This window comes from Chroicocephalus ridibundus, chromosome 2, assembly GCF_963924245.1.
Source record: "Chroicocephalus ridibundus chromosome 2, bChrRid1.1, whole genome shotgun sequence".
NCBI lineage: Eukaryota > Metazoa > Chordata > Aves > Charadriiformes > Laridae > Chroicocephalus > Chroicocephalus ridibundus.
Genome location: NC_086285.1, coordinates 117683241 through 117710487, shown reverse-complemented (window position 1 = coordinate 117710487; position 27247 = coordinate 117683241). Strand labels below are relative to the sequence as shown.

At 42.6% G+C, this 27247-nt stretch overlaps 2 protein-coding genes and 1 long non-coding RNA gene across 9 annotated transcripts in view; 1 reads left to right on the top strand and 2 right to left on the bottom strand.

Annotated features, from left to right (window-relative positions):
- Positions 1-4093, bottom strand: part of MIB1 (MIB E3 ubiquitin protein ligase 1) — an 84120-nt gene extending 80027 nt beyond the window's left edge. For all 3 annotated transcript variants that reach the window (XM_063326692.1, XM_063326693.1, XM_063326694.1), the window contains exon 1: positions 3383-4093. In XM_063326692.1, coding sequence (XP_063182762.1) covers positions 3383-3611 — 229 coding nt within the window. In that variant the 5' untranslated portion in view covers positions 3612-4093. The remainder of the gene's footprint in view (positions 1-3382) is intronic.
- A 6952-nt stretch (positions 4094-11045) lies between these two features.
- On the bottom strand, positions 11046-17412 carry LOC134511920 (uncharacterized). Its single transcript, XR_010070007.1, has 4 exons — positions 17195-17412; positions 15035-15222; positions 13658-14295; positions 11046-11891 (listed from the first exon to the last, which is right to left on the bottom strand). It is a non-coding gene; the product is annotated as an uncharacterized LOC134511920 (long non-coding RNA).
- ABHD3 (abhydrolase domain containing 3, phospholipase) overlaps positions 16242-27247 on the top strand; it is a 26128-nt gene continuing 15122 nt past the window's right edge. For 3 of the 5 annotated variants that reach the window (XM_063326689.1, XM_063326686.1, XM_063326688.1), the window contains exons 1-5: positions 16401-16626; positions 18260-18423; positions 20933-21115; positions 22879-22924; positions 25765-25877. In XM_063326689.1, the coding sequence (XP_063182759.1) occupies positions 16480-16626; positions 18260-18423; positions 20933-21115; positions 22879-22924; positions 25765-25877 (653 nt within the window). In that variant the 5' untranslated portion in view covers positions 16401-16479. Of the gene's footprint in view, positions 16627-18259; positions 18424-20932; positions 21116-22878; positions 22925-25764; positions 25878-27247 lie in introns of all 5 variants that reach the window. The other 2 variants (XM_063326690.1, XM_063326687.1) reach the window with 2 other exon arrangements.

Here is a 27247-nt window from a genome sequence, read left to right as displayed (position 1 = left end):
CATTGTTACTTTGAACCAACCATATTAAAGAGGAAATGGATGACAACTGAATTTTTGCCTAAGCTTTGGAGAAAGAAAGTCTTCAGAAAGAGAATAAACCCAGAAAGTTTTTGTAACATTCATAAGTATTATGTGAACATAGTCAGGAGCGCTCTCTACAAACATGCTACTGTATGTCCTTCACCTTTGACAAAAGGCTGCCTTCCCTTCTAAATATAAAGCTTGTGTTTATACACTTTTAGCTTCTGTTCAGCAACTCAGAAAACTACTCCTTTCTGTTTCTTCTCCACAACACTAGCAGAAAAAGAGGATTCTCAAGACAGCTAGATCCTGGCAAAAAGCTGCTTTACCAGAAAGACCAGAATTTATTTGCAAGCAATCAGGCAACCACATTGCACTGCTAATGCATCACATCCCACCATTTACTCCACCTAGGAGCTTGCTACACAGGATCTAACTGAAGTTTCCTTCTAACTGAAATTTCCTTACTTTTCAGATTATTAGTTTACTAATTCCTCTCAATCACTCTGTCTTGCTTAAAGAAATACCAATCAACGTAAATATGATTGCCAATGATGTAAGTGAAAACCAAAACATACCAGAAATCATTCATTACCCAGATGACTACATCTGGAGCAAACAGCTTACAAGGAATACTTAATGTAAATCACTGATGACTCATTTTAAAGATCATCCTAAAATCTTAGTACTAAGGCTATTTACTTTTTATAAAAAATTATCATAGTCTTGCAATGCTGGTAATAGCCTACAATCATTAAAATACAAGACACTACACCACTAAGTCTATGAAACATAGATATATGCACATATATGTATCAAACTCGGGGGTGGTGGCGTTGTTTTTTAAAAATAGAACGAGCTTCAAACATTACTGCTATAACTCACTGGGTTCCTGATGCATCATTACTGTTTCTGGCTGTACAGGCCTCAAACTCATCAAAGCTGCAACTCCGGCTGCAAGCACTGCTTTCAAGAACTTACAATCAAGTCTGGTTTTGAATACCAAATAAAAGGAACTCCCAGCAATAGATAATTTAATTTTGCTTTCTATTGCTGTATTTTTATATTTATTCTCACTATAAACTTAAGACCATGTTGTGACTGTAAATTTATGAACCAGAGAATTTTTTTTTCATTTTAAACTAAAAGGGACATGATTTCACACTGTGCTAAGTACAACCAAACCAAAAGCCATGCCATATTTTATAATATTTCTTTGCTCAACAGCATCATTATTAATACTACAGTTAGAAATTCCTGCCACCTAATCCCACTTTTCCTGTAACTACTTATATCAAAATTATCTAAATGCCCCTAGAAGTAGTATCAAACTATCATCCAAAGTCAGAGTCCCTTATTCTAAACAATGGCTAGTCACTACGATGGAGAAAAATCAGTAATTACAAAAAGGTGGAAAACTGAAAAAGGGAAGTGATTTGCCCAAGAATAGAGTGAATCAGTAGTAAAACCAGGATTTCAGTCCAAACTGACAGCATCCTAATTCCATTAACTTTGCCCTTTCGCTGGTATTACTTTACAGATTTTTACCCTGCCTATTTCCATGGAATCGTGACCACAAAAGTAACTCCCTCTAGCAAAAAGCAACCCTGGGTAGCTCCATGCAGCAGTTCCACGAGAATGATGCACGCGTTGGCCAAAAACCTCAGGAAGAGAAATACCATTTTGCAAAGCCTGAGAACTGCAATGTTTATGAGTTTCTCCCACAGCAATATACGCAGTCCTACCTGAAGCGGAAATTAAAATTCTAATACAAAGGTATATATACAAAGGTATAACTGAAAATTAGAAGGAATAAAGCAGAAAAAAAAAAAAACCAAAAAAAAAAAGGGGGGGACATAAACTGAGTATTAAGTGTAGGCTTCCAGATCCTATTAACACAGGATGCTGTCAGCTTGCAAATACATCAAGCAGGGCTAGAATAATATAATGAGCATTCAAGGCTCATATTCAACATTTATGCATACACTTCAGTTTTATGCAGAAGCAGTCCCACTGGTTTCTACAGGACATCAAATGCAGGTAAAGTTTCAAAGCATAAACATGTGCAAGACAAGGATCGACAGCTTGAAAAACTACTCTTAATTTCTTGTTCCAAGGTCCATTTCAAAAATATTTTCAGCTCATTTTAATAGCATCTACCCTCCAAAACAACAACAAAAAACCAACCATGAAGCCAGGGGAGAGAAACGCACCCAGACATAGAAAAGTTAAATCCATCTCTAAGGCTTATCATGCAACATGTGGTGTATTTTTTTTTCTTAGCAACATTTTCGTAATTAATTAGAATGCATTCCATGCTACTGTCTCTTCAAAAGCCTGTCAGCTCCAACCCGCTGCTATAATTTTCTTTTCTGTAACACTACACACACATAGCTGGCTCAAAGATGGTCTCTCCCCTCCATCATATGCTAAATGAAAGACATATTACAAAAACAGTGTATCTAAGTACCCCAACAAACCGGTCCAATCGCCTCATTATTAACACAATCCTGCCCATCCAAAATTCACCTCTCTATTATTTCTGATGAAGCTGAACAATATATTTGTCTTTGTGAGTTTTCACTGTAAAAACAGGTGCTAAAATGAACATTTCTCTGCAGTGTTTGCAACACTAACACTGCCGCAGAATGTCAGTGCAGATCTAAATCCATTGTCCAAACTGACTGAATTTAAAGCATAAATAAGTAATTAAAAGAAAGAACAAGTGTAGGGGGTTTTTTTCCAGTACTTCAGCTGTTTTACAACAAGTTTGGCAATACAGATAAAAGGCAACGTGCAGACGACGAGACAAAACAGTATTTCAACCACCTAATGTAATCTTTAGCAAAAAGGCGATACACCTCTTTTCTGCAGTCCTCCCTACGTTTGACTCAGAATTGATTGTCAACATTTTACAAAACAGCTCTGAAACATAAATTCAAGGGGGGGGGGGGGGAGAACAAAACCAAACCATCCTCTCGGTTCCCTCCCTCCACTGTGTCCCCCCGCCCTCAGCTCACCGGGAGCCTGCTCTCTACAGCACATCACTTTTGCTTTGTCTACCCCAATTTAAAAAGTCCCAGGACAAGTTCTCCTCCCTCCACGGCCACGCACTATATATTTATTTTAACTTAAGGCAGACACATACACGCACACAGACGGACACCCACGCCCAGCCATGCGAAGGAGACGGGGCGCGGGGAGGGAGGTAACCGGCTTTCCCCATCCCACAAAACCGAGAGGGAGAGGCGGGGAACAACCCGCCCCCCCGGACCGGGCCCCGACTCTCACCCCGCCGCGGGCACCCCCGGGGGTGCTGCGGCCTCGCCCCTTTCCCTCCCGCCCCCGGGCCGCCGCTCACCGGTGGGCGCGCTGTCGAGGATGCGCAGGTCGTAGGCCCCGGAGCAGCGGTAGTTGGCGGCGGTGCCGTTGTCCCACACCACGACTACCTCCTCCGGGCTCTCGAAGCTACGGACGGTCCCCACATGGCCCTCGCCGCCGTCCTGCTTCCCCCACTTCCAGTCCGGGCCCCGGACCACCCGCGCCCCGACTCCTTCCACCATCACCCGGTTGTTCCGCGAGCTGCTCATCCCGCCGACGCCCCGCGGGCCCGGGCACCGGGGCGGCAGGAGGGGCCGCGCAGCCCGCAGGCGGCGGAGGGGGACCCCGATGGGGACGGCTACCGGGGGCGCGGGGGGAGAGGACGCGGGCCGCGGCTGCCGGTGCGGCGAAGGAGGGAGGGGGGCTGGGGGGACGGGGGCAATCCTGACGCGACGGTGAGCGGCGGGAAGGACCCTTCCGACGGGCCGGGGGACGCGGCCGGGGCGGCGGGAGCCGACGGGCGGGAGCCTGAGGCCGACTCTCCTCCTCGCTTCCTTGCTTCCTTCCTACCTTCTTACGCGCCCATCCCCAGCGGCGTCCCCCCGCCCCGGCCCGCGGCGCCCGCCCGCACCCCACAGCGGCAAAGCCACCGCCGGCCCCGCGCGCCCGCCGCTACATCCGGGAACTGCGGCGCGACTGGGGCGGCACCAGGGAGACCGGCGGCGGCGGGCCCTGAACGCGGCGCCCGCCTCCCCGCCCTGCGCATGCGCCCACCCCCGGTGCCTCTGCGCAGCCGCAGCGCGGCGGGGCCCGGAGGAGGCGGGGCGGTGCTCGAGCGCCCCCTGCCGAGCCGGGGTGGGCACCGACCGGCGCGGCCCCGGTGCCGCCATCCGGCCCGCTTCGCCAAACGGGCCGCGGGCCGGTGGAAATGGGAGGAAGCAGAGGAAGGGAGCAGAGATTTGTTTATCCCGGCCGGCAGAGCTTCCCGGGCGCTCCCCCGTGCCGCCCGCCTTGGCCGTTCCCTCTGGGCCCCCGAGGGCAGCGGCCCCGCCCGGCGTTGAGGTGATTTTGGCGGCAGCCCAAGTCGCCCTCTTCCCGCTCCGTGCGGGAGAAGTTGCTCGTATCGCCTGTCCTTTAGTGACAGAGGGATTATCAGTTAAATGGTATCAACTCAGCCTTGCGTGATCTCGGTTAGGCAAATCTGTTACTGCATTTTCCTCGTTTCTCAGTTACTTCTGTGCCCTGAAATGCCATTTTCTTTTCAAAGTGTGCGGACACGCTCTGGTGAGACGCCACCTGGAGTACTGCGTCCAGCTCTGGGGCCCTCAACATAAGAAGGACGTGGACCTGTTGGAGCAAGTCCAGAGGAGGGCCACAAAGATGATCAGAGGGCTGGAGCACCTCTCCTCTGAGGACAGGCTGGAGAAGAGAAGGCTCTGAGGAGACCTTATAGCAGCCTTCCAGTATCTGAAGGGGACCTGCAAGAAAGCTGGAGATGGACTTTTTAGAAGGGCATGTAGTGACAGGATGAGGGGGTAAGGGCTTCAAACTGGAAGAGGGTAGATTTAGATTAGATATTAGGAAGAAATTTTTTACTATGAGGGTGGTGAGACACTGGAAGAGGTTGCCCAGAGAAGTTGTGGATGCCCCATCCCTGGAAGTGTTCAAGGCCAGGCTGGATGGGGCTTTGAGCAGCCTGGTCTAGTGGGAGGTGTCCCTGCCCATGGCAGGGGCTTGGAACTGGATGATCTTTAAGGTCCCTTCCAACCCAAACCATTCTATGAGTCTTGCATGCTATTGAGGTAGTGCAGCTGTAGTTCTGTAGCCCGTGAGCTTTTTTAGCTGGTATTCAGGTGCACCAGTCAGCAAAGGGGGGGGAATCTGTATATCCACCCACCCTTCCCACCTCATGGAGGATGTACTTACTCAGACTTTGAGCACATACCTGCAACGCAATTCCTCATAAACTGCCCTCTTCGTTTGCACTCTCATGACACTCAAGGATTTCCTTTAACTCCACGCGCCCTGGCTAATCTTATATAGAATATGATTCTTCATTTTAAAAATGGTCTTCCAATTGTTTTTGTCCCTCATGCTCGGTGATGACTTTTTAAAAGCATCCATCGTAAAGGACAGACAAGTCTGAACCAGACAAAAGAATACAGTTTCTTAGTCAAGGGGGAAATGGCTGATAAAAGGCAGCCCAGCTACCCTTGTGTCCTAGGCATTTTTACTGTTTTTGTGCTTCCTTCCACCTTTGTGATTATTAATATGGCTAGAGGAGTCTATGAGATCATTTCCCAACTTCTTTTGTGTAGTTTTCTCACAATATGTATAGCAGAGCAGAATAATATGAACAAGTAACCACCAGACTACCACCACATTCCTCACATAATTCATTCCTCCCTAAGCCACGCTAAGGCTAAAAGGAATGCTGCCTTAAATATGAAATTGTGTCCTGACAATAGGCACTCCCAAGCAAATTCTGATTTCTACTTCTGCAGTGGAAACCTCAAAACGCTAACAGATACCACCCTAGGAAAGCATGCAATTGCCAGGCAGTTGGGGTTTTCTTGCAGATGCTTCTCCCCATACAAAAGCTACCCGCAGCTTGTACTAGCTTATTACATTTGTTACATGTAATTGAAATTAAATGTATAACACATGGCAGAATTTCCCAGAAAATCTGGAGAGTTCTCGATCTATTGAAGGATCTAGCTAGGGTCTATCTTTGGTCATAATGTGCCCATCTGTCTCATTCTACTTTGTCATGCTTTGATAGTTATGGGCAAGTATAAGGTTCATGCATATCTAAGGATAACCTGGAGCACGTTTTTCTATTGCTCTTTGATAGGTTTGGATAAAAAAAAGGCTTTTTGCAACCAGGGAATATGTGCCAGGAAAATCAACAAAGTCTGAGATCAGAATTAGTTCTCCTGGAGAGAATCAGAAGAGTTCATCCCTTAGTTTTATTTTTCCAAGAAATTCTGAATTATAGGCCTTCAGAGAATGCTGCTGCAGTTCAGCAGCAGTGCATGTGGGCAGATATTATCCTGGAGCTTCTTCTCTCCTGATAATCCTTCTCCTGACCACTCCTGCTCTGTATATCCCAGTAGCCCCTGCCTCTCCAACTCACCAGCTTTTTCTATCAGACGATTTACTTGCAAAAAACAGAATCTCTAAAGGTGCCTGGATTATTTTAGAGGTGGCTTAGACACACAAGCATACAGGTAATAGCCGGGAGCCAGCATTTATTGGGCTGAATCTGAATCCTCCCCTAACAGCGAAGAGGGATTTCTTCATAGCTCAAAATACAGCAGCTCATACCATTTTACTGGTGTGGTAGACAATAAAGAGTGGATAGACTGATCTGATACATTCACTTGCCAGTGACTACACGACTGATTTCTGAACTCTCATCTCCTGTCATCTCTAGTCCTACATGGCCACAAAGTTGTGTAAGTTGCAAAATTGTCAGAGGCTACATCACTGTTTTTTCCAGAATTGCAAATATTTTATGGTGTTAGCTTTTTAAATCATACAATATATGATTTATTCTTTGTGCCTGCTTGGTGTTTAACCAATCAGTAAGGAAAAAAAAAGGTCTTTAGCTCCTGAACCTTTTATCTGAATTAGTCTTCAAAATAACTAGTAAATACCACTTTCAGATGCAGTTTAAAAAGGATGCAACAGAAAATGAGGAAGGGTATAGCTTTGGGGAAAGATTTTTTTTTAAGTTTTATTGGACATTAGTGGTCCTACCTGATATTTTTTGTGGTATCAGTCAGAGGAGTTACTATTAGTACTGGAATAATAAGCAAAAGAATCTAATTCTGAATAAGTACCTCAAGACTCAAAGAAGGATGGAGATAGAAGAATCAGAATGTGAGTAGCAAAAGGAAAAACAGAGCTTTGAGTTTTAAAAATAAGCTGTATTAGAAGTTAGACATAAATGAAAGTTAGAAATAAAGTTAGAAATAAATGAAACATGCAAAGGTATAAACAAGATGGAGATTCCAGAGGATGTCGAATCCAATTAGTGTACTGTGACAATAAAAGTGACAGCTACAGCATTTTCAGTTACGTATCAGCATTTTGTTTGCAGCAGGAAGCTGGGCACAGTAATACCTTAAGGAAAAAACTCGTATTCACTTTCCAACTAAAAAACCTTTTGTTGGTTTAGGGCCTTTTGCAGGCGGAGGGGGTTAGTGCGTTGGCTGGTTGGTTTTACACAGGTATTTTCAGTTGTCTCTAACAAGCGTTTGGTCCCTTGGTGGGACTGTTCTCTTCTGATGAATGCTGAGAGTTCATGAAATCTAAACTTGCATTTGCCCCTGATTGCACGGAATGGCTATTTTACAGCCTTAGAGCCAATGTGTGCTCATGCTCCAGGTAATTTAATCTATCAGGCTTCAAACTGTGGAGAAAAATGCCATCTAAAGCATCGCTACTGGAGTTAGTAGAAGGTTTACTTCTTTGCTTTTTGGGTCTACAATCTAGAAGTCATACTCACTCATAGGCCTCCTCAAACTTCACACCAGCTGAGAGGCATGAGACCTATGTTCTTTTCTGTCACCCCTGTTATGGAAGGAGACCGCCAGGGCAGACTGGCAGAGCAGTAACCCCTAAAACTGCTGCAGCAGAAGCAACCAAAGCTCATCGGCCAAAGGCCTTATTTACCTGAACAGCGCTGCTGTAATTAGCCACTGCTGCCTGCCTTGTGAGGCAGTGCTGGCTTGGAATACCTGAGTAGTCATGGCAGAGCAGTGAAATCACCGTCTGGAGGAAGGGAATCCACAGTGCTTTAGGCACGCTTGCCTGTAATTGCAAAGGCTCATTAATATGCAGTCAGCGCAGGAATCTGGATGCACAAAAAGAACTACAGAACAGGTTCCCTTCTGGCTACCCAAAACTACATACGATTCAGCATCCTCCAGCTGGCGATTATGGTCTTCCTCGCTACTTCCTGCCATATTAGAGCAATACAGCAAGGGGCCATGAGAAAAGACCTCTGGTTTATGCAGAATTCAGCGCTGTGCATAACCTAATGACATCCCTTTAAACTCCTTGTTATTGTTGGAGAGCATACTGGCATTTTGTAAGAGCAGCTGCTACCCTCCTAGAGGGTAGGACAACCTTCAAGACAACCCTCACAGGACCTTTGGAGGTCATCCAGCCTATGCCCCTGTTCATCGAAGCCATTCCAGAGAGCCACTTGCCTAAACTCTACCTGGTTGCCTTTCAGTTCTGCAAAATGTAATATAATGTGTATAAGCATTTGCATGGATTGAAGAGAGACTTTGATAGAAGTTTTTCTGGACTGTCTTGTTTGATCAAAGCTGACCTTGCAATGTAGGATCTGGAAGACGCAGTGCAGAAAAGGGACTGTGCCTATTGCAGGAGAGAACCCCATGTGAAAAGCCTGCTTTTATATGGCTTAGAAGAAAAAAAATCCCAACTTCTTGGGAAGAAAATTATTAACTCGTGGAGTTTTGAGGTTTTGTTTACTATCTTGCACAAATCCTGAGTTCTCAGAACTTGTCCTATGAAGGATATATAAAAATAGCTTCCTAGGAGTTGAAAAAAAGAGCATCTAGTTTACATATAATGAGCAGATTGTAGTTTTCTTTTTAAATTACAAACATAGAGCTTATTAATTCATACCAATCTGAATCCAAAAATTCTGCCTCCTCAGTCCAAGTCTCTGCATTAGAACAAGCAGTTTTCTCAGTCCTCCTCTTAAAAATTGAAGGCATTCTAGATTTTAATTTTCTGGTTTTCCCCAAAAGGGGTTGTTATAATGGAGGGTTTTTCCTGTGGACAAAAGTATTAGGAAAAGGAACTAGGAAAAAGTAAGCAACCGCCTTAGTTTTATCGAAATATGCCTACTCCTCTGGGTGGAACTAACTCAACTAACTGAGGAAGAAAGATGGAAATATTGGCAAATGAGATGAAAACTATTCTTTTACTGGGAAAAAATGTCCCAAATGTAATTTTTTTTTTTTTTTAATTAAAGCATGGAATCACTCTCCACAGAAAGTTCTGGTCTGATGAACATGCTATGTATTTTTAAGTGAAAATATATGTAATGTATATTTTCTAGAACCTGAAGAACCAGTTAGGAACCTTAGGTCATATCCCTTTATCCGTAGTTTAACGTAGGAAAAAAACCCGAATTCCTCAGACTTTGCTGCCATCACGTGGCCATCTCCCATCTCTCATTAATGCTAAAATACACCTATGCTGTTAACTGTTGCACTATATTTCCACTGCTTTATTTACCAGATTGATTATCCATAACACAATGCAGTTTCTTTCTCAATTTTCAGAAATGTCATGAATAATTGGCATTGATTTTTTTTTCCTAGCTTCTGCAGATTAAAATGTTTTTTAATGTCAGATAGTGAGCACGTTGTCATACAACACAGCAAATTGCTTTGGTGGGTTTGATTTTTACTATGCTACTGGCATCCTCCATGAAACTGTGAATTAGAACACCTATATTAACGCACAGTGTCCACGCTGCTGTTTCTTTCCCTAAGGAAAGGAGTTCTATCTGCTACTTCTTTTCTAGGAAGGAAAAACTGCTGAGCAAAGAACAGATTGTAAATACATCACTTAATTTTCCTGCTGTGAAACAAAACTAATCCCATGGAGATCTGCTAAAAAGAAGGAATTTTTTCTGTATCTGGCTAAAAACCTCAACATGTTGAAAAAAGCATTTTGGGATAAAGAAGATTATCTTTTCCTAGCAGGAGCATCCTGGAATCTTTGCCCTTTTAACTTCTCCCTTTAAAACTTAAGGTTTTAAGCTTTACTAGGCTGAACTGTTTTGAGTGGAGAGAAAACAATGTACCTGTGAAGTGAAGCTTGAGGTTTTAAATATTCAAAGACAAAATAAAATAAGTAAAAATTCTGTAGCAATCTAGGGCATACACACTACAATACCATGTACGATACCAATACTCCTGTTTGCACATCTATACAAATTCTCCTACTTCAGCATACCTCAGAGGGTTAAAGAGTGTATAAGTACCTGATGTTTCCAAATGTTTAGCCACATATTGATGTTTGATTCATAGAAGATTTTTAAATTAGATAGTGCATTGGGAGGAGGGATTAATTTCTTCATGGTATTGAATTTCCTGATTGTAAAGATTGTAAAGGAACTACTTACTTGAAATTCTCAGATGAAGGCAGAACCAGCTAAGTCATATTTTTAGACTCATAGGAGAATAAACTGTCCGCATGGGTCATCTAGATATTTTAAGAATGTTCCTAATTTATGTGCATGATAATTTTTGTTACGATCAATGGGACTCATCATGTGCTTACAGTCAAGTACAGGTATTTCTTCTATTACAAAGGTGCTCAATATGCACTAAGTAATGCCTGAAAGATGACTTAATCACTGATTAATACCTATGTTTAATTTTAATAGTCTGCTAAAGTAGTAACAAACACTGAATAACTCAAGCAGAATCTAAACATTGTCTGTTTTGTCGTAAGAAAACAGTCCCAGTCACAAAATTATGTAATCCTGAATTCTAAGAAGTAAGATTTCTAGTACACTCTCATAGACTGTTTGAAATCTGTATTTATTAAAAACACAGCTAGAAATTTTCAAAAATAACAAAATGAATCTGTTGCTAAACTAGGCTACATGCTTTGCATAAAGTAAACATTTTTAATATACATCTCATTTAAGATTATGTCTAGTGCTTATAAATATTTTTCATTATTAACATGCTAAAGAAAATCTAAGAAATTGTGTAAATGAAAAAGGTTGATTGGACATATTTGTTACTCCACTGAATTCAGCTGGAGCCATGCTGTTGATGTAAGTAGAACAGGAATTTACCAAATGTATATGGAAGTTGTTGCGTGGTGGGCTAAAGCATTCTAAAATGCTTTGGGTTTGTGTTTGAAAGACAACATGCAAATCTTTATTCACTTTGAAATACTTATAAAGGAAATAAAAATGAAAATGTTTCATGTTAAGCTACAATAAAGATTCCTGGCAGCCAGGAGGAAGTTAAACCTAGATTAAACATCCATCTCTACTGTACTCTTATGAAAATTCTTCAAGTTCTGTAGCAGCTTCTGATAACTTTTTTAATGAAAAAAAATAATTTAAGAGAAGCGTCCTCAATGTATTTTCTTGCTTTCAATTTATTTTATACTCTACTCTCTCATATTCTCTGTTTTAAGCATGCCATGGATTGTCAGCTTTGGTTTCTGAACAAAATGATCAATTTTAAGTTAATTCACATGTCTGAGAATTATACTCAACTATATATCACAGAATTCTAAACTTTATTTCAACTCTTCTGTGAACATCTTAAATGACACAAAACAAAGTTTCATCACCATTATTTAACATGATGATCAGTCAAACGGGTCTGATCCTCTACTAACCACGATTATGTATTTAGCAGTTTGCAGGGAATTGGTTTCATGTAGACTAAATCCTGCAAGAGTTGTTCCAAGGGAGACAAATATTGGGCAGTTTTCACATTGCAGCAGCTGTTGAAGGTATCTTCAACCACCTAAACAGAGAGTGAAACAATACTAGATTACGTCGTTGCATTTGTGGTCAGGTTACCTGCTACACCTGCTGAACTGAAACACTCACAGAACCACAGAATCACAGAATCTTAGTGGTTGTAAGGGACCTTTGAGATCATCGAGTCCAACCACATAAAAAAAAAAAAAAAACACACACAAAAAAAAAGCACCCACCAACTAAACTCCACACCCACAACCCCACACACAACACCCCACCACAAACCAATAATCTTGGGCACTAGAGCATGCCCTGAAGAGCCATGTCTACACACATTTTAATGGAAGGAAACAGAGTTAAAGAAAGTTAAATCAAATGATACAAAACATTCCTTGTGAATCCTATGTCCCTTCCAACTTGACCACTGAAAAGGGATGAGAAATACTTCATGAGGGAGGGAAGAGAAGAAGCATGGAAGAAAAAGATATGAATGCATGGGAATATGGAGATAATAGTAAGAGTAGCAAAGCTCAAGAAAGGGACAAACAGAAGCAGCTATTCCCGATGCCACAATCATTGATTTTTTCATGAGCACCAAGAGTACAAACATAACACAGCCTGGCTTTCTCCTCTGAAATTTGAAGAGCCTCCAACACAGAACATTTACATTGACTTCATTAATTCCTTACTTCATTCACACTTTAGGGAAAAAAAAGTCTATAATATGCATGAGGAAGTCTTGAGAAACGCTGACTTGAGTTTTTCAAATGCACTTTTTTTTTCTCCCATTCCCCTGCTGATAATAAATATCAAGAACAGTGAGTGGAAAACTTTTCAGACATTTTATATGTGGACTTGGAGATTTTTATATATTCCCAAGATAGGTCGGGCTGACACAAAGATATTTTTCCCATTTTTTTAAATGAATGCTAAAGTTAAACAAATTCTAAAAGAATATAAACAAACAGAATCTCAAATTTAAAACTCTGAGGTTAAAAGTTACTCTGCCCCTATCGAAGTTGCAGCTTGCAATTGTCCACTGGAAGGTCACTCCCCCCCCCAGACCCCAAATAATCACAGAACAACCTCCCCTAACAAAAACAAAACAAAACAAAACAGGCAAAATAGCACTAGTGTAGCCTCCTCGTTAAAAATGTAAATCAAGACGTGACTAACTGATTGCTTCTGTAAATTATTATCTCTCACTTAAGCAAAATAAATTGGGAGACAATACGGGAGAACAATCCTGTGCCCTTTCGTTTCTGCCTAATCTATAATCCATTAGAGCTGGGTTGGTGCAATTGTTTTACGAAGCACTTAGACAGCAGAGAGCATAGTGCAAATAGCAAGTCTCTCTGGGAATGCTGGACTGTCTTCCTCTGAAAAAAAAAAATGCGGTAAGAGTTCAAAACACCATAGTGACCACCTTGTTTTCTTCCCACACACACAATTTGCAATCACTGAATCACTTGGAAGTGGCTGTAATATGAGCAGAATACAGCTTTTTCTTTTTTTAGCTCTGCAAAATGTGTTGTAGGCCAAAGGATAACCTTTTAAAGAGTTTAAAAAAAACCCCAAACAAACAGCACTGGAACTGGAGATCTGATGGGGATTGCTTAAAACAGAAGGAAGTTATTTTTGCTATTGACAGTGTAGCAACACGCTTACACAGTAACAAAACCCCCTCAGCCCTTCTCTGTATGTGTAATTTGTTTCAGTTTGCCTATGACATGTCATATGTCCCTGACTCCCGTGAGTAATACTCCCGTGAGTAATCAACACAGGGTAGCGGTCAAAGACCAGACCAACCTCATCAACCTTTGTGTCCGGATCTTGTTTCATGCATTCAGTCTCTCTAGATAGTTGATTGAGTCATTAAACTGCTGGTTTTGTGTGCCTCAGAAGGGTTTCTCTAACCATCAATGGCCATGCCTTCTGCTTTTTGGTCAAACGTATGTATATGCATTTATAAGCCTTCTAGCCCCATGGACACATGCTGTGTCCTCTTCTTTCTCAGCCATTTGGGATTTTTCTTTCCTTTAGTTTTTGGGTGGTTCGAGGGCTCTTCACCTTAATGGGCATAGGACTTGAAGGCAGGAGGCGGCTTGTTGCTGCAAGCAACAACCTGCTTCCTTCTTCAGAAGCAGCAGTTTCCTCTGCATCCTAAAGTCTAGTCCTCAGTTCAGCCAAATTAGTGTCTCCGAAGGTTCCTAAGTTCACGTTGTTGATGAAGCCCACATGTTCTCAGAACTAAGCTATCTACTCCAGCTGCTCCCACTGGAGTGTTCCTTCATGATAAATCCTTTTATCTGGGCTGTACAACGTACATTCCCAGCAAGTCAGCACCAAGACCTGGGTATGGCTGTTGTCCACAAGCAGAAGCAGAGGAAGCGCAGTGTTGATGACAATAGTTTTTCCACCGATTCCGTTTCCTTTTTCTGTAACAGCTGCGGGGAAAAGAAACAAACCCCAGATCATTCCTAGCCTCTGCTTACCAATTCCCACACTCTCTTCAACGGCTGCAGTAGCTCTGCCCCAGTGTCTCTGGAAACTTTGGACAGCTGACTGGATAGGAAGAATGGGTATTTTCAAATTTCTTCACAACTTTGCAGTACACTCTTACTAGTTTACCTTTCTTAATACAATATCAATTAATTACTTCACATACTTTTATCATTCTGATTCTGTAATGAAAAGTTCTTAAAATTGTACAAACTGCTTTTACTTGAGAAGAAAAGAAGGTGGTAAGTAGAAGATTTCTGCTTGTCAGACTGAATGGTAAAACATGCTTGACGTTTCCAAATCCCAAATTAACAATGCAATCAGAAACAACCGTTTTATTGCAAAGTCTTTAGAATTTACAATGGGTTTTCATGATAGTTGTTAAAGCAGGACTGGAATCCACTGTTGCTGCACCAAAGGAGAGTGTTTGATCACACAGTATGGACATGGTAGCACTTTTCTCCACAGCAAGGAAAGCTAAAGTCCCTTTCAGTATTATGCTTTATGTCAGAGTCTCCCTGGTAAGATCTGTCTGAGTAAGGAGAAGCAACTGAAATAGGCCACATCTCATTTTCTGCTCTTACTTTTTTTTTTTTATTTTTTTTTTTAGTTATGGTTCCCAATTCAATTACATTTTAGAATTTAGATATAGCAAGAAAACACCAATAATGTAAGAAGTCTCACCAAGTAAAGTCTGTCTTCTCTCACCATGTCACGGAGCTGAGGCATAAAATAGGGAGAAGGAAAGTACTTGTGTGTCCTGTGGTGCATCTCAAATAGCAGATGCTCAGCTCCAGGATCCTTGTGTTATCAGCTGCACTCCTAGGCTTTGCCAAGGAACAGACACAGACACTGTGTGTCTTTTTCTGAAGCTGAAGGGGGAAGCATCTGAGTTAGCAAACACGTGAGGGCCTCCATGCAATAACAATCCATACAGCTGAAAAGAGAGCAGGCAGAATCTCTCCGGGGAGTTAGGGAATACATCTACTCCTCTCTGATCCTCACTAGTGCCTTTTAGCAGCAGTGAGAAGCGGAAAAGCAGTTGCACATTTCAGGCTCACTTAAGATATTTAGACAGATATTGCTGATTAACCAACACTGCATCTGGAAGTCCCAGTGTTCCCTCTTCCTCCTGTATGATACAGGACTTGTGTCCTGTACAAATAATAGTGCTTGGGAATCATAGAATTGTTTGGGCTGGGAGGGACCTTAAAGATATCCCCTGCAGGGACACCTCCCACTAGACCAAGTTGCTCAAAGCCCCATCCAGCCTGGCCTTGAACACTTCCAGGGATGGGACATCCACAACTTCTCTGGGCAACCTCTTCCAGTGTCTCAGCACCCTCATAGTAAAAAATTTCTTCCTAATATCTAATCTAGATCACTCCTCTCAGTTTAAAACCATTACCCCTCGTCCTATTGCTACTCTCCCTGATAAAGAGTCCCTCCCCATCTTTCCTGTAGGTCCCTTTCAGGTACTGGAAGGGGCTACAAGGTCTCCCCGGAGCCTTCTCTTCTCCAGGCTGAACAACCCCAGCTCCCTCAGCCTGTCCTCATAGGTGAGGCGCTCCAGCCCCTCTGATCGTGGCCCTCGTCCGGACTCGCTCCAACGCGTCCAACAGCTCTTGGGAAGGGGACACGCTGCCTGTCTGGGAGCGACTGCGTTTACGCACACCCGCCTCAGCGGCTCCTCACGGTTTTAGACGGGTCCCTCTCCCCCCTGACCCCACAACGCCCTGCCTGAGGGAAAGCGCAGGGGTGAGGTGACACCGAAGGCGCCCCGGGAAGGCACCTGCCGTGAGGCGGGCCATGCCGGCGGCCGGCCGGGCTGCCGCCCGGGGCCGCGATTTCCTCCTCTGCGGGCGAGGCTGTAGCCGCCGCGGCCCGGCCCGGCCCGGCGGCCCGCTTGCAGGAGGAGGTCGGCCCGCCCGCAGCCCGCCTTCCCGCTCCGAGCCGGCCCCGCAGGCCTCGGCGGCCGAGGCGGGAGCGGTGCGGGGCGGTGCGGGCATGCCGCCGGCGGCGCTGTAGCGCGGACCGGTCCGCGGCTCCACCTCCTCCTCCTCCCCCCTCCGCGGCGGGGTGGGCTCGGCCGCGGCAGCCGGGGTGCTGTGCCCTGCCCGGTGTGTGCCATGGACTGGCAGGTGCTGACCAGGGAGCTCTCCCTCTACCTGGAGAGCCAGGTCCGCGTGGGGCTCTTCGGCTCCGGCGTGGGCTTGTCGCTGGTGCTGGGCTTCGGCGTCGCCTACGCCTGCTACTATCTCAGCAGCATCGCCAAGGTGAGCGGGAGGGCGGCGGGGCGGGAGGGATCCGCAGGTGTCCCGCCATGGGGGAGGAGGGGGGGACACGGGACATCGTCCCGGCGGGGACCGTCCCGCAAAGGTCACCTCCACCAACCCCCCCTTAGGGGAGGCAGCTGAAATGGCCGCGGGGCGGGGGGGGGAAGCAGGGCGCTGCGTCCGCCTTGTCCTCACACCCCCTCCCCGTCCTCACACCCCCTCCCCGTCCTTCCTCTGGAGGAGCCTCCCCGGGGTCCCGCCTAGCCGAAACCCTTCTCGCCCCCCACCCCCAGCACAGGCCCGTCTCCGCCGCCGGGCCGGACCGCGCAGCGCACACACGCACCCCGCCCCGCGCCTCGCCGGGACCGTCGGTGAACCCCCGAGGCGTTTGCTCCGTCGCCCCCGGGGTCCTGCCCGGCCTGGGCGGGGAAGGAGCTCCGTCTTCGGGCTCCGTCCCCAAAATGCCGTGGTAGCGGGGGGAGAGCTTGGCTGGGGGCCGATGGTTTGGCAAGGGAGGTCAGGAGCACCCCCTCTCCCCCGCAACAAATACCCGACCTCTTTGGTTTACCTCAGGTGATAAAATAGTTTGCTGCCCTTGTGTCTGCCTTCGGTACCATCGTAAATGCCTGCAGAGCCGCCTATCGCAGTGGTTTTGGGGGCTAGGACGCTCTTGTACATCTTCAGGTCAGCCGTGGTTTCACAGATAAATTAGGCGTTCGCAAATGACTTGGGTACAGTGAGCCTGCTCTGATCTAAAGTGGCCCCGTGGTGAGAGCGCCTCGTTGAATGCTTAATCAACTGAAAAGACGCATATCAAAAGATCTAGGGCTGTTGGGGACATGCGTGTTGCCACAGACCTTCCCAGAGCCGCTGAGAACATAGCCTTCCTCTTCAGCCAGAAGAGGGTACTTGATTTTGGTCAGAGGAGAAAAACGAAGGGTCAGGAGGCTGTACTGCTGCCACTGTGTATGTGTAACAGTTTTCTTCAAAGCATCTATTATTCTCCTATTAACGCTTGAGGGTTGGAGAGTCAGTGTAAAAGAGAAGTTTAAGAAACGCGGTTGCTAAAACGTGAGATGTTTGGTATGCAGGGATTTCCACGTTAATTGGTATACAAATGGAAGCTGTAAGAAAAATCTGTGTACGCAGAGCATTATTAGAGATGAGTAACCAATGCAGTTGTGTACCGTAGTATGAGATGGGAGGAGGAGTGTCCTACCAGGTTAAAATAGGTACTGCAGGTGCACAAAGTACATGGATTAGGCATCATTTCTGCGCGGTGCAAGAAAATTGATTCAGTAAAATCTTTCTCCCCTACTGGGAGAGAGTGTGAGTTTGATTCTTCAGTGGAAGGTACAATGCTGCTAAAAGTAGAGCTAGAACAGAATATTATTAGAAATAGGTAAGGAATCCATAATGTTTAGTGGGTTTCACTTTTCAGTGGACATTTTGGCATTTCATTTTGTTTTACTTATCTCTCTACCATGATTATATGATTATATTATTATATGATTATATGAAAGAAATCAGTTTACTGGGAAAGGATTTTAAAAAATTTTAATTTCTTTATGTATTTATTTGTTAGTTTGTTTTATATGAATGCCCATTGCCTGACTCTAGTCTCTCTCCCTAGAAACCCCAGCTGGTGGCCAGCAACGACCGTTTCTGCCGCTTTCTCGAGGAATATTGCCCTGTTGTGACAGAAACTTACTATCCCACGATTTGGTGCTGGGAAGGCCGGGTGCAGACACTCCTGCGTCCCTTTATCACCGCTAGACCCCAAGTACAGTACAGGAAGTAAGTGCTTTTCTTCTGGAAAGTGATTGATTCGGTAGCCAGAGGTCACCTTACTCTGACTGTGTCACAGCTACTGTCATTGCTCAAGCGTGTGCCCATTTTTTTGCTTTATGCTTTACCTTTACAACTCCATCCTAGGCTTGGAACCATCTCTATCCTCAATTCAATATACAGTAGGTTTAAAAGGCCAAGGTTCCCAAATGGCCCTATTTTATCTCTGAGACTTTTGGAGCATTGAAATACTGGTGACAATATAGGAACTAATGTGGTTATATGTTCACAGGATCACACAATGGTTGAGGTCAGAAAGGAGGTCACCTTGTCCAGCCTCCCTGTTCAAGTAGGGCCACCTAGAGCCAGTTGCCCCAGACTGTGTCCAGACGGCTTTTGAATACCCCTAAGGATGGTGACTCCACAACCTCCCTGGACAGCCTGTGTCAGTGCTCGGTGACCTTCACAGTGAAAAAGTGTTTCCTGATGTTCAGAGGGAACCTCCTGTGTTTCAGGTTGTGCCCATTGCCTCTGGTCCTGTCACTGGGCACCACTGACAAGAGCCTAGCTCCATCTTCTTTGCACCCTCCCTTCAGGTATTTATGTACATTGATAAGATCCCCTGAGCCTTTTGTTCTCAAGCTGAGCAGTCACAGCTCTCTCAGCCTTTCCTCATAGGAGTCTAGTCCCTTCATTATCTTCATGACCCTTTGCTGGATTCTCTCCAGTATGTCCAATGTCTCCCTTGTACTGGGAGCTCAGAGCTGGACACAGCACTCCAGGTGTGGCCTCATCAGTGCTGAGTAGAGAAGGATCCCGTCCCTCAACCTGCTGTCAATGCTCCTCCTGATGCAGTCCAGGAGGCTGTTGGTCTTCTTCCCTGCAAGGGTGCATTGCTGGCTTATGTTCAACTTGGTGTCCACCAGGACCCCCACATCCTTTTCTGCCAAGCTGCTTTCAAGCTGGTCAGCCCCCAGCCTGTCCTGGTGCATGGGGCTTGGCCTCCCCAGGTGCAGGACTTTGTACTTCTCCTCGTTGAACTTCACAAAGTTCCTATCAGCCCATTTCTCCAGCCTGTTGAGGTCCCTCTGGATGGCAGCACACCCATCTGGTATATCAAATATTCTGGTGTTTGAATGCCCTCATTTTGCAAAGGTCATGGAATCACTGTATCTGTCTGTTGAAACAACAAGTTTTACCATAATCATAACATGGCCACATTCAGCCTTGTTTCAAATATATAAAACTTCTGGCATTTTCAAAGTAACTTTTACCTGTGTGGTTTATGTTGTGTTCTTTGATGCCTGAATTCTAAGAAGGAAAAAAACTCATATTTATTGTTTGTCCTCAGCTGATCTCTCTCACACAGAAATGAGACTTAGTCTGGCAAATGAGGCATTTGGCACAAGACCTAAGGAGAAGTACTTTTATGCGCCGGAACCTGGATGCAGCACAAGTTGTTTCAGCTCTGTTTGCATGGTAGAATAGATTTTAGCATTTAGCAGCTTCCCTTAGTTTTAGTAACTAGGAAACATTTCAGTGGTATGGCCATGTCCACTTTTTCTAGCCTTTCTTGTATACTCTCTATTTCAAGGTTTGTGAGGGAAGAAACATAGTTCCATGGGGCAATGCTTATTTTGCACCATTTGAGATTGTGTTGGCAGTACACACCAGCATTGCATCTACTTCCCATTACTGAAAAAGGGCAAAGCCGAGCTAATGAGTCCAACAAGGCTGATGAGCTTTAAAATCTGCAGTAGGTGCTATCAAGACTTTCAAATGAAAAATCAAATGCAAGGTAGGCTTAAATTTTGGTAGTTCCTATACCAGCTCTCGTACAACGTCTTCATTGACGGAGAAAAGGGAAGATGCTCTATGTTTCTAAAAAAAAAAAGACTGAAACGTTTTCATTGGTTAATGCATGCTTAGCTTCTTGGAATATTACCACGTTTGCTGCGTTCTTAAGATATATGGTTTAAGGGTGCATTCTAGCAAAGTTTGTGGAGATACAGGGTGAAAGATATAGTAGTGTGTGTCCATGTTCTGTGTGTTTAAAGCATAACAAAGTGCCTTCCATTATACACACCCCTTCTTTGGGATAAGAGAAAAAAATGTGATAGATGTTTAACACATTGCCCACTGTGCTATCGAAAGATTCTCAGATGATCCGAAGGAAAGCTACAGTACACAAGCTTATATAAAATACAAGGCAGTGCAAAAAATTACATTAGTTACAAGCTTCCAGTCCATCAGCAGCAATTCATGGAAGGCCAGCTCTTCCTTCACCGTAAATGGGGAATTGCTCCGCAAACTGACTGTGCTAACTCATGTTAGCTGGAGGCGTGGCTCTTTCTGAATGGTAAACATGTAAACATACCTAGTTATGTGGCACTTTGATTATTAAAACATAATTAAAAATGCAGAATTCATACCTGGTAATTTGTACACTGTAAGCACTCTTAATAGCATGCCTGTATTTTTCAATCTAATCAGTGTTGTCTTGAAATGTGCCTTTCAGTGAGCTCATTAAAACAGCAGATGGAGGACAGATTTCGTTGGATTGGTTTGATAATAATGACAGCTTATATTATCCGGACGCCAGCACAAGACCCACTGTCCTGTTATTGCCTGGCCTGACAGGAACGAGCAAGGAATCCTACATTCTTCACATGATCCATCAAAGCGAAACGCTGGGATATAGGTGCTGTTGTATTTCATTGCTGGTATTTCGCTGCTTCTAATAAGATCAAATATAAGTATGTATATGTGCAAGATGCCTTCTTAAGGCAAATGAGATGTAAAGACATTAGTTTATGTAAGAAAGTATTATTAGTAATAATAATAATAGTAGAATTATGTAACAGGCTGTACATTCGGAAGGGCAGTTTTGGTATCTACAGACGTGCCCCAGAGATTGCAGTGAAAGCAAGATAAGTCTGCACAGGCCTCTGCGGCTACTTCTTAAATCGTAATATCAGTATTTGTGTTACCTTTACACTTTCTAGAGAAGGGGTTTGTATTCAGCTCCAGGAAGATTTGGTGTGGATGGGTTGCTGGCAGCAGGCTCAGAGGAGGTCAGCTTCTGAATGCCAAAATTGCTCGATTCAGCAGCATAAAACTTGTGAGTGTAGAAAGGAGAGCCAGCCTGCTCTTACTGGTGGTGGTTAAGGAAGAGGTTTGCCACCTGTTAATTGTCACTGCTTAATTTAGTTTTGTTGTTAAGGCTTCTGGTCAGAGTTGGGTAAAATAAGTGGATTAGTCAATGAGTAGATTCCTTTATGTAATCATACTGCTGCTGCTGTGCTTTAAAATAAGTTGTCACTGTTCCAGGATCTGTATTTGAAATATCACATTTTGGCTTTGCAGATTTCCTTCTGGTACTGACTATAATAAGTTCTTCAAATATGTGTATATGAGCTTTTACCTACATGTCTGGCTCTCTCTTCTGTTTGGAGGTTTGGATAACTGCTTTACTAAATTATGAAAGTAAAGTAGCACTTTAACTGTTCAAAGTACTTTAAAAATCACTTTAAAACTTACCAGTAAAAAATATCAGAGGAGGGAAGCCTCAAATAAGCAATTTCTTACTATTAATTTTTTAAGTATTCCTGAAATAAATATCTGCATTTGATCACCTATGAAAAGAAGGTATAGCATTAAAAAGGAGAGGTTTAAGTCATATTTCAACAGACTGCTATAATTTTGTTCTTAAACAGCAACATTTGAGAAATACCAAAATAAGTAATTTTTCATGCCTTTAAGCCATCTAAAATACGTATATTTTATTTAACAAAATTATTACAGTGAGACGGTAGAAGATTAATAGAAAAGTAAGATTTATTAAGAAAGCATAGATCCTTAAATCAAGGTAATAGTGCTAGAAAATTCAGTGACTCCTACCAGCATAGAGAGAACAGAAGGTTGTGCTATACCAGACCATAAAAAATCCCCATCCCCAGGGCCCTGCTCAAAACATAGATGCAGCTGTCATTATAATTTTGATTTGGCTCATTTCTCTTGGCTATTTAATAAAATTATGTAGCTTCGGAGGATGTCTATACATAGATGCCTGGTGTTCTCTGTCAGAGCACTGCTTTAGGCTCAGCCCTGCGCGGGCAGAGCTTACGGCTCGTGTTTGTCCAGCTCAGAGTGCAGGCAGAACAAAATGCACGTACCATCTTCAGGTAACCCCTGTGGCTCTCATCCTGCAATCTGACCTCGACTGGCAAATCACAGAGCTCATATAGAGTCCCACTGACTTCAGTGAACTCCATTTTGGTTTAAAGGTTTTTCCACGCAGTTCAGGCTGTAGGATCTGTAGGACTGTAAATATTTATATGCTGAACTTATTCATAGAACTGGCTCGTTTTTCTTTATGTATTTTCATTTTTGTTGTGTTTTTAAGTTATCTTTTTTAATTGAATGAACAATGTGTATAATTGAATTCACTTTCTCAATTTTTAGATGCGTGGTTTTTAACAATCGGGGAATTGCTGGTGAGGATCTTTTGGTAAGGATGACTTTTAAGATAAACATCTCACATATAAGCAGTATGTATGGGATCATTCGTGTCTATTTGTACGGCTGGATTTAAATGAGAGAAACTCACAGAATATGTTGAAAATGCAGAGAAGAGAATCTTATATATCAATCGTGTGCCAATATTCACCTTTAATTTTAAAACTCAAAGAGGCCAACTGGTCAACACACAATTTTTGTGAATATTTCATTTTAAGAAATAATTTAAATTGTTAATATCTGTAACAGTAAAATGAACAATCCTTATACTTTTCTTTCCAAAAATACTACAGTATGTAAAATGCTTGCATCCAAGAAGTTCTGTTCAATCAGTGCAATTTCCTCCCATTGTTTTAATATACAAATCCAAATATAAGCAATTGTAATTACTTTCCCAGTTGCCAATATGAGTATGAAATAGATTTTGATATGGTTAAGAAGTTGTGCCGTTAAAATTGATCCACATTACGTGTTATTGAATTAATGAACCAGATTTATATGGATATATCCATGTATATATCCATAAAGGTTAAATGTGTGTTTTTCTCAGCAATTATGACATGAGCTCAGCTGCAAAAGACATTTTTTGTCTTTGGGACAGACATATCATATTTGCTTAGAAATGACTAGCAATTCCCCAAATGACAAAGTCTTGAAGCTATAAACGTTTACTGCAGCTAGGGACAAGGCATGGTGAAATATTGCTGAATAAGCTTTGTTTTTTCATATGTGTTTTGTTGACAGTTCTGCAGCTGGAATGAATGTGCATAATACTCGGTATTGTTTTGTATTTTTCAATCCCCTGGTTTCAAACTTTAAAAAGCTCAGAATATTTTCCCATAATCAGATAAAGCATTTCAACGCAAATATTGCCATGTTAAGAGTAGTTCTCTGCATACTTTTGGAGATGGATCTACAAAGCAGTTTTGTGACACACAAAGTCCTTATTGATGAATTTCTGAATCGTTAAGAGAAAAGATCTCTTGTTTGGATGCATTGTGTGTATTTTACTGTAATCGGATTTACATCTTTAAGCTTTATAAGATCTTACTGTGAAGCAAACCAGCTGAAATTATCACATTTTCTGCAAAGGGGTTTCTACATTTTAATATAAAATCCCTAGTTAATGAGCTTGAAGCATAGTGGAGCACCACAGTAGAAATGAGTCATGCAAGTCTTTCTTTTTCTGCTCTCTTTAAAGATAGATTCAAATTTACAACAAACATTAGCTATTTAAAGAATCAGTTTTTAAATGCCATTATCGTTTGTTATAGAAAGATACTGTGAATTTTTGTTATGGAATAATCAAATATTAAATTGACCACAGACAATGTGAGCTAAGATGTTGTTTTAAAATATCTTCATAAAATGAGTAGATAGACATTAAAGTGTCAGGAATTAACTGAAATTAAAATGCAATATATCTCTCTAGTTTTATAAACTTTTAATCAAATACACTTTAACTTAGAATGCATTAGACCCTAGTTACCAAAAATAATTTATTTTTCCTTGTAAACTTCACAATTTAATTAAAATAAAACACATTCACGCTGTTTATCATTAATAGAGTGTAAAACAGTGAAGAGTGATTCATGTGGATGAGAACTGGAAATGCAACATAAATGGAAATGAAAAAAGTCTTCTGTTTTAATTATCCAGATTTAGCTTTTCTTTCCTTTTTTTTAATCTTTGACTTCAACATTTCAATATTCTTGTTAAATGTATTTTAAGTAATTAGTTTCATCTAATTAAACTTGTAAAAATTGCCCACAAATATCCAGGCTGTTCAACTGAAAGCAATTTAAAAAAAACCCAACTTAAAATACACTGTTGCTTCCGGCAACAAATAAGTTCAATTAACTCATAATTAAGTATTTTTATATTTAGTTTTAATGTTTATACTGGATTTTTGCAGGTCAGCCACTACCTATAGTTAAGTCAAGGTCACTAACACATTAGTAGCAGCTCTATAGTTAAAAGCTCTCCTTTGCTGTAGATGAAATCTAGAGAACACCATTAGAAAAAAACTTCTTTTATGTACCTAAAAGGACTTCTCTCCCTTGTATTGCTCCAGACAGTACCCCAGATTGTGGCCTGTAGCAGTTGTCTGTGCAGGCGGGGCTCAAAAGCTGTGCTTATCCTGCAACAGCAGGGAAGGGGTTACCCAAATCTCAGTGATGCCAGTGGAAGTCATTCCAAGTCTTAATTCAACATTTGAAGAGATGCTGATGCTAGATAGAGTAGAGATAATATATGTGTTTCATTTCTTTAGTTAATAGAATATTTTAGTAAATCAGGTAAATGGCACTGGTGAATTTTTTTATTTATTTGCTTGTATTGTATGTAGAATCTAAATATTGGCTACTTTTCAAATGCTAACTGTCAGAATTTGAGATCTAATATTTTCGTTTGCATTTGAATGTGGATGAAGATGGTAAAATTGTCATTATAATTTCCTTTTCTGTAAATTGCAGCTTTTATGATGTTTCCATTTCCTCAGGGTCGTTTAAAAATATCAATGCCTATCTAGTTCTGATCTAATTCTATCTAGTTTAGCTCGTTGCTCTGCATTCAGATTTCGTCTAGTGACCTGGAGGTTGCAGATACTGAAGATATTTGTCACCTGTTTTATTTTGTAATGATAACAAGTATAGCTCCCTCCTCCACCTCCTCGTGAAATGCTCTGGGTTTATATTTGCCATTTAGCGCAGTTTCACGATAAATGCTAAATTTATCTTGTTATATAAATGATCCACTGTTCAACAGTTCGCTTTGTCCTTAAAGGATAATACAAAAGCTTAGGGTGGCGTTGTTCCCTTTGACTCCTTACAGACACCAAGGACTTACTGTGCAGCTAACACGGAGGATTTAGAGGCCGTTATTCATCACGTACACAGCCTGCACCCCTCAGCTCCATTCATGGCAGCCGGTGTCTCTATGGGAGGGTAAGGACTTACGGAGCAGAAGTCTCTGCTTAAAACGATCGTAAAATAAGACTGTTGTAGCCTGATGGTAAATTATTACTCTGCAATACTTGCATTACTTACTGAACTGCAGCCAACTTGGGTCTGTCTCCAACAGTCAACATTCAGAAGACTTTTAGAAATTTTGTATCTTTTGAGGCTTTTAGCTCTGTGTCAGGGAAAGTTGAAATTGGCCAACATTCAAAAGTTGAGAGGGGTGGAGCAAGACAGGAAACACTGGCAGACAGATTGACAGCCAAACAGGTGGGCAACACAATCTTTGGAAACTATGGAGGCTGTCTTTGTAACAGAGGGATAAAAAATAGGAACTCGAGCTAACATACCACGTCTCTTAGCAACCTCTGGAAATGACAAGATTTATCTTCACTCTATTTGGGTTCTGCAGTGTGTGGGTAGGTTAAGCTGGAAGAGCTGTGGGTATTTGCTCTGTCTGGTTCAGAAGCAAGAAGTAGTATTGTTGTTGAAACCAGTACGGGCTGATATAGCATGTGGTATTAAGACTTGCCATGTCCTGGCTTCTCTCCAGAAAGCACAGCTAGAACAGACAATGATAGCACAGTTACTTAGAAAAATCACTGCTAGAAGCTAGGAGAAATGTTCAGACAGCCTCTTTAAGGAAAATTGTAGGAGAGGAGAACTTCCATTAGAAACACTGCAGACATGGGGGTAACTTCCTGAGACTTCCCTTCTTTCTGATAAATTTTATGGAGGGTGGGCAGATATAGCCCTGTATATTGACATTAATCTACTAACAACATGTAGGAGCTTTGGGATAAATACAGATTTGTTCGAGCAATGTAATTATTGATAATCACAGAAATAATTAATTTGAAAGACTTTTAAATCGGGACAGTCTTTTTCCATTCATGTTGCTGGGATTTTCCCAGTGTCTTCATTATGAAGACTTGAATCTCTCCAGTATGTCAATGTCAGTGTATCTTGCTGGGAAGCCTAAAATTGGGCACAGTGCTCCAGATACAATCTCATAAGTGCCAAATACAGGGAAATAATAATTTCCCTAGACCTGCTTGTTTTGCTCTTACTAACAAAGCACAGTATGTCCTTATTCATCTTCATTGCTGCAAGGGTGCATTGCTGAGTCATGTACTATTTGCCCAGGTCTTTTTCATCTGCTCCCTATCCAGTCGTTAATCTGTCCTGCATGCAGGATTTTGCGTTTGGCTTTGCTGAACTTCATGAGATTTCTGCCAGCCCATTTCTCCTGCTGAGGTCCCTCAGAATGGCAGCCCTGTCTTCCATTTCACCAGCCACTCCCCACAATTTGACCTACAAGCTTACTAAGGGTGTGTTCCATTTCATCATCCAGTTAA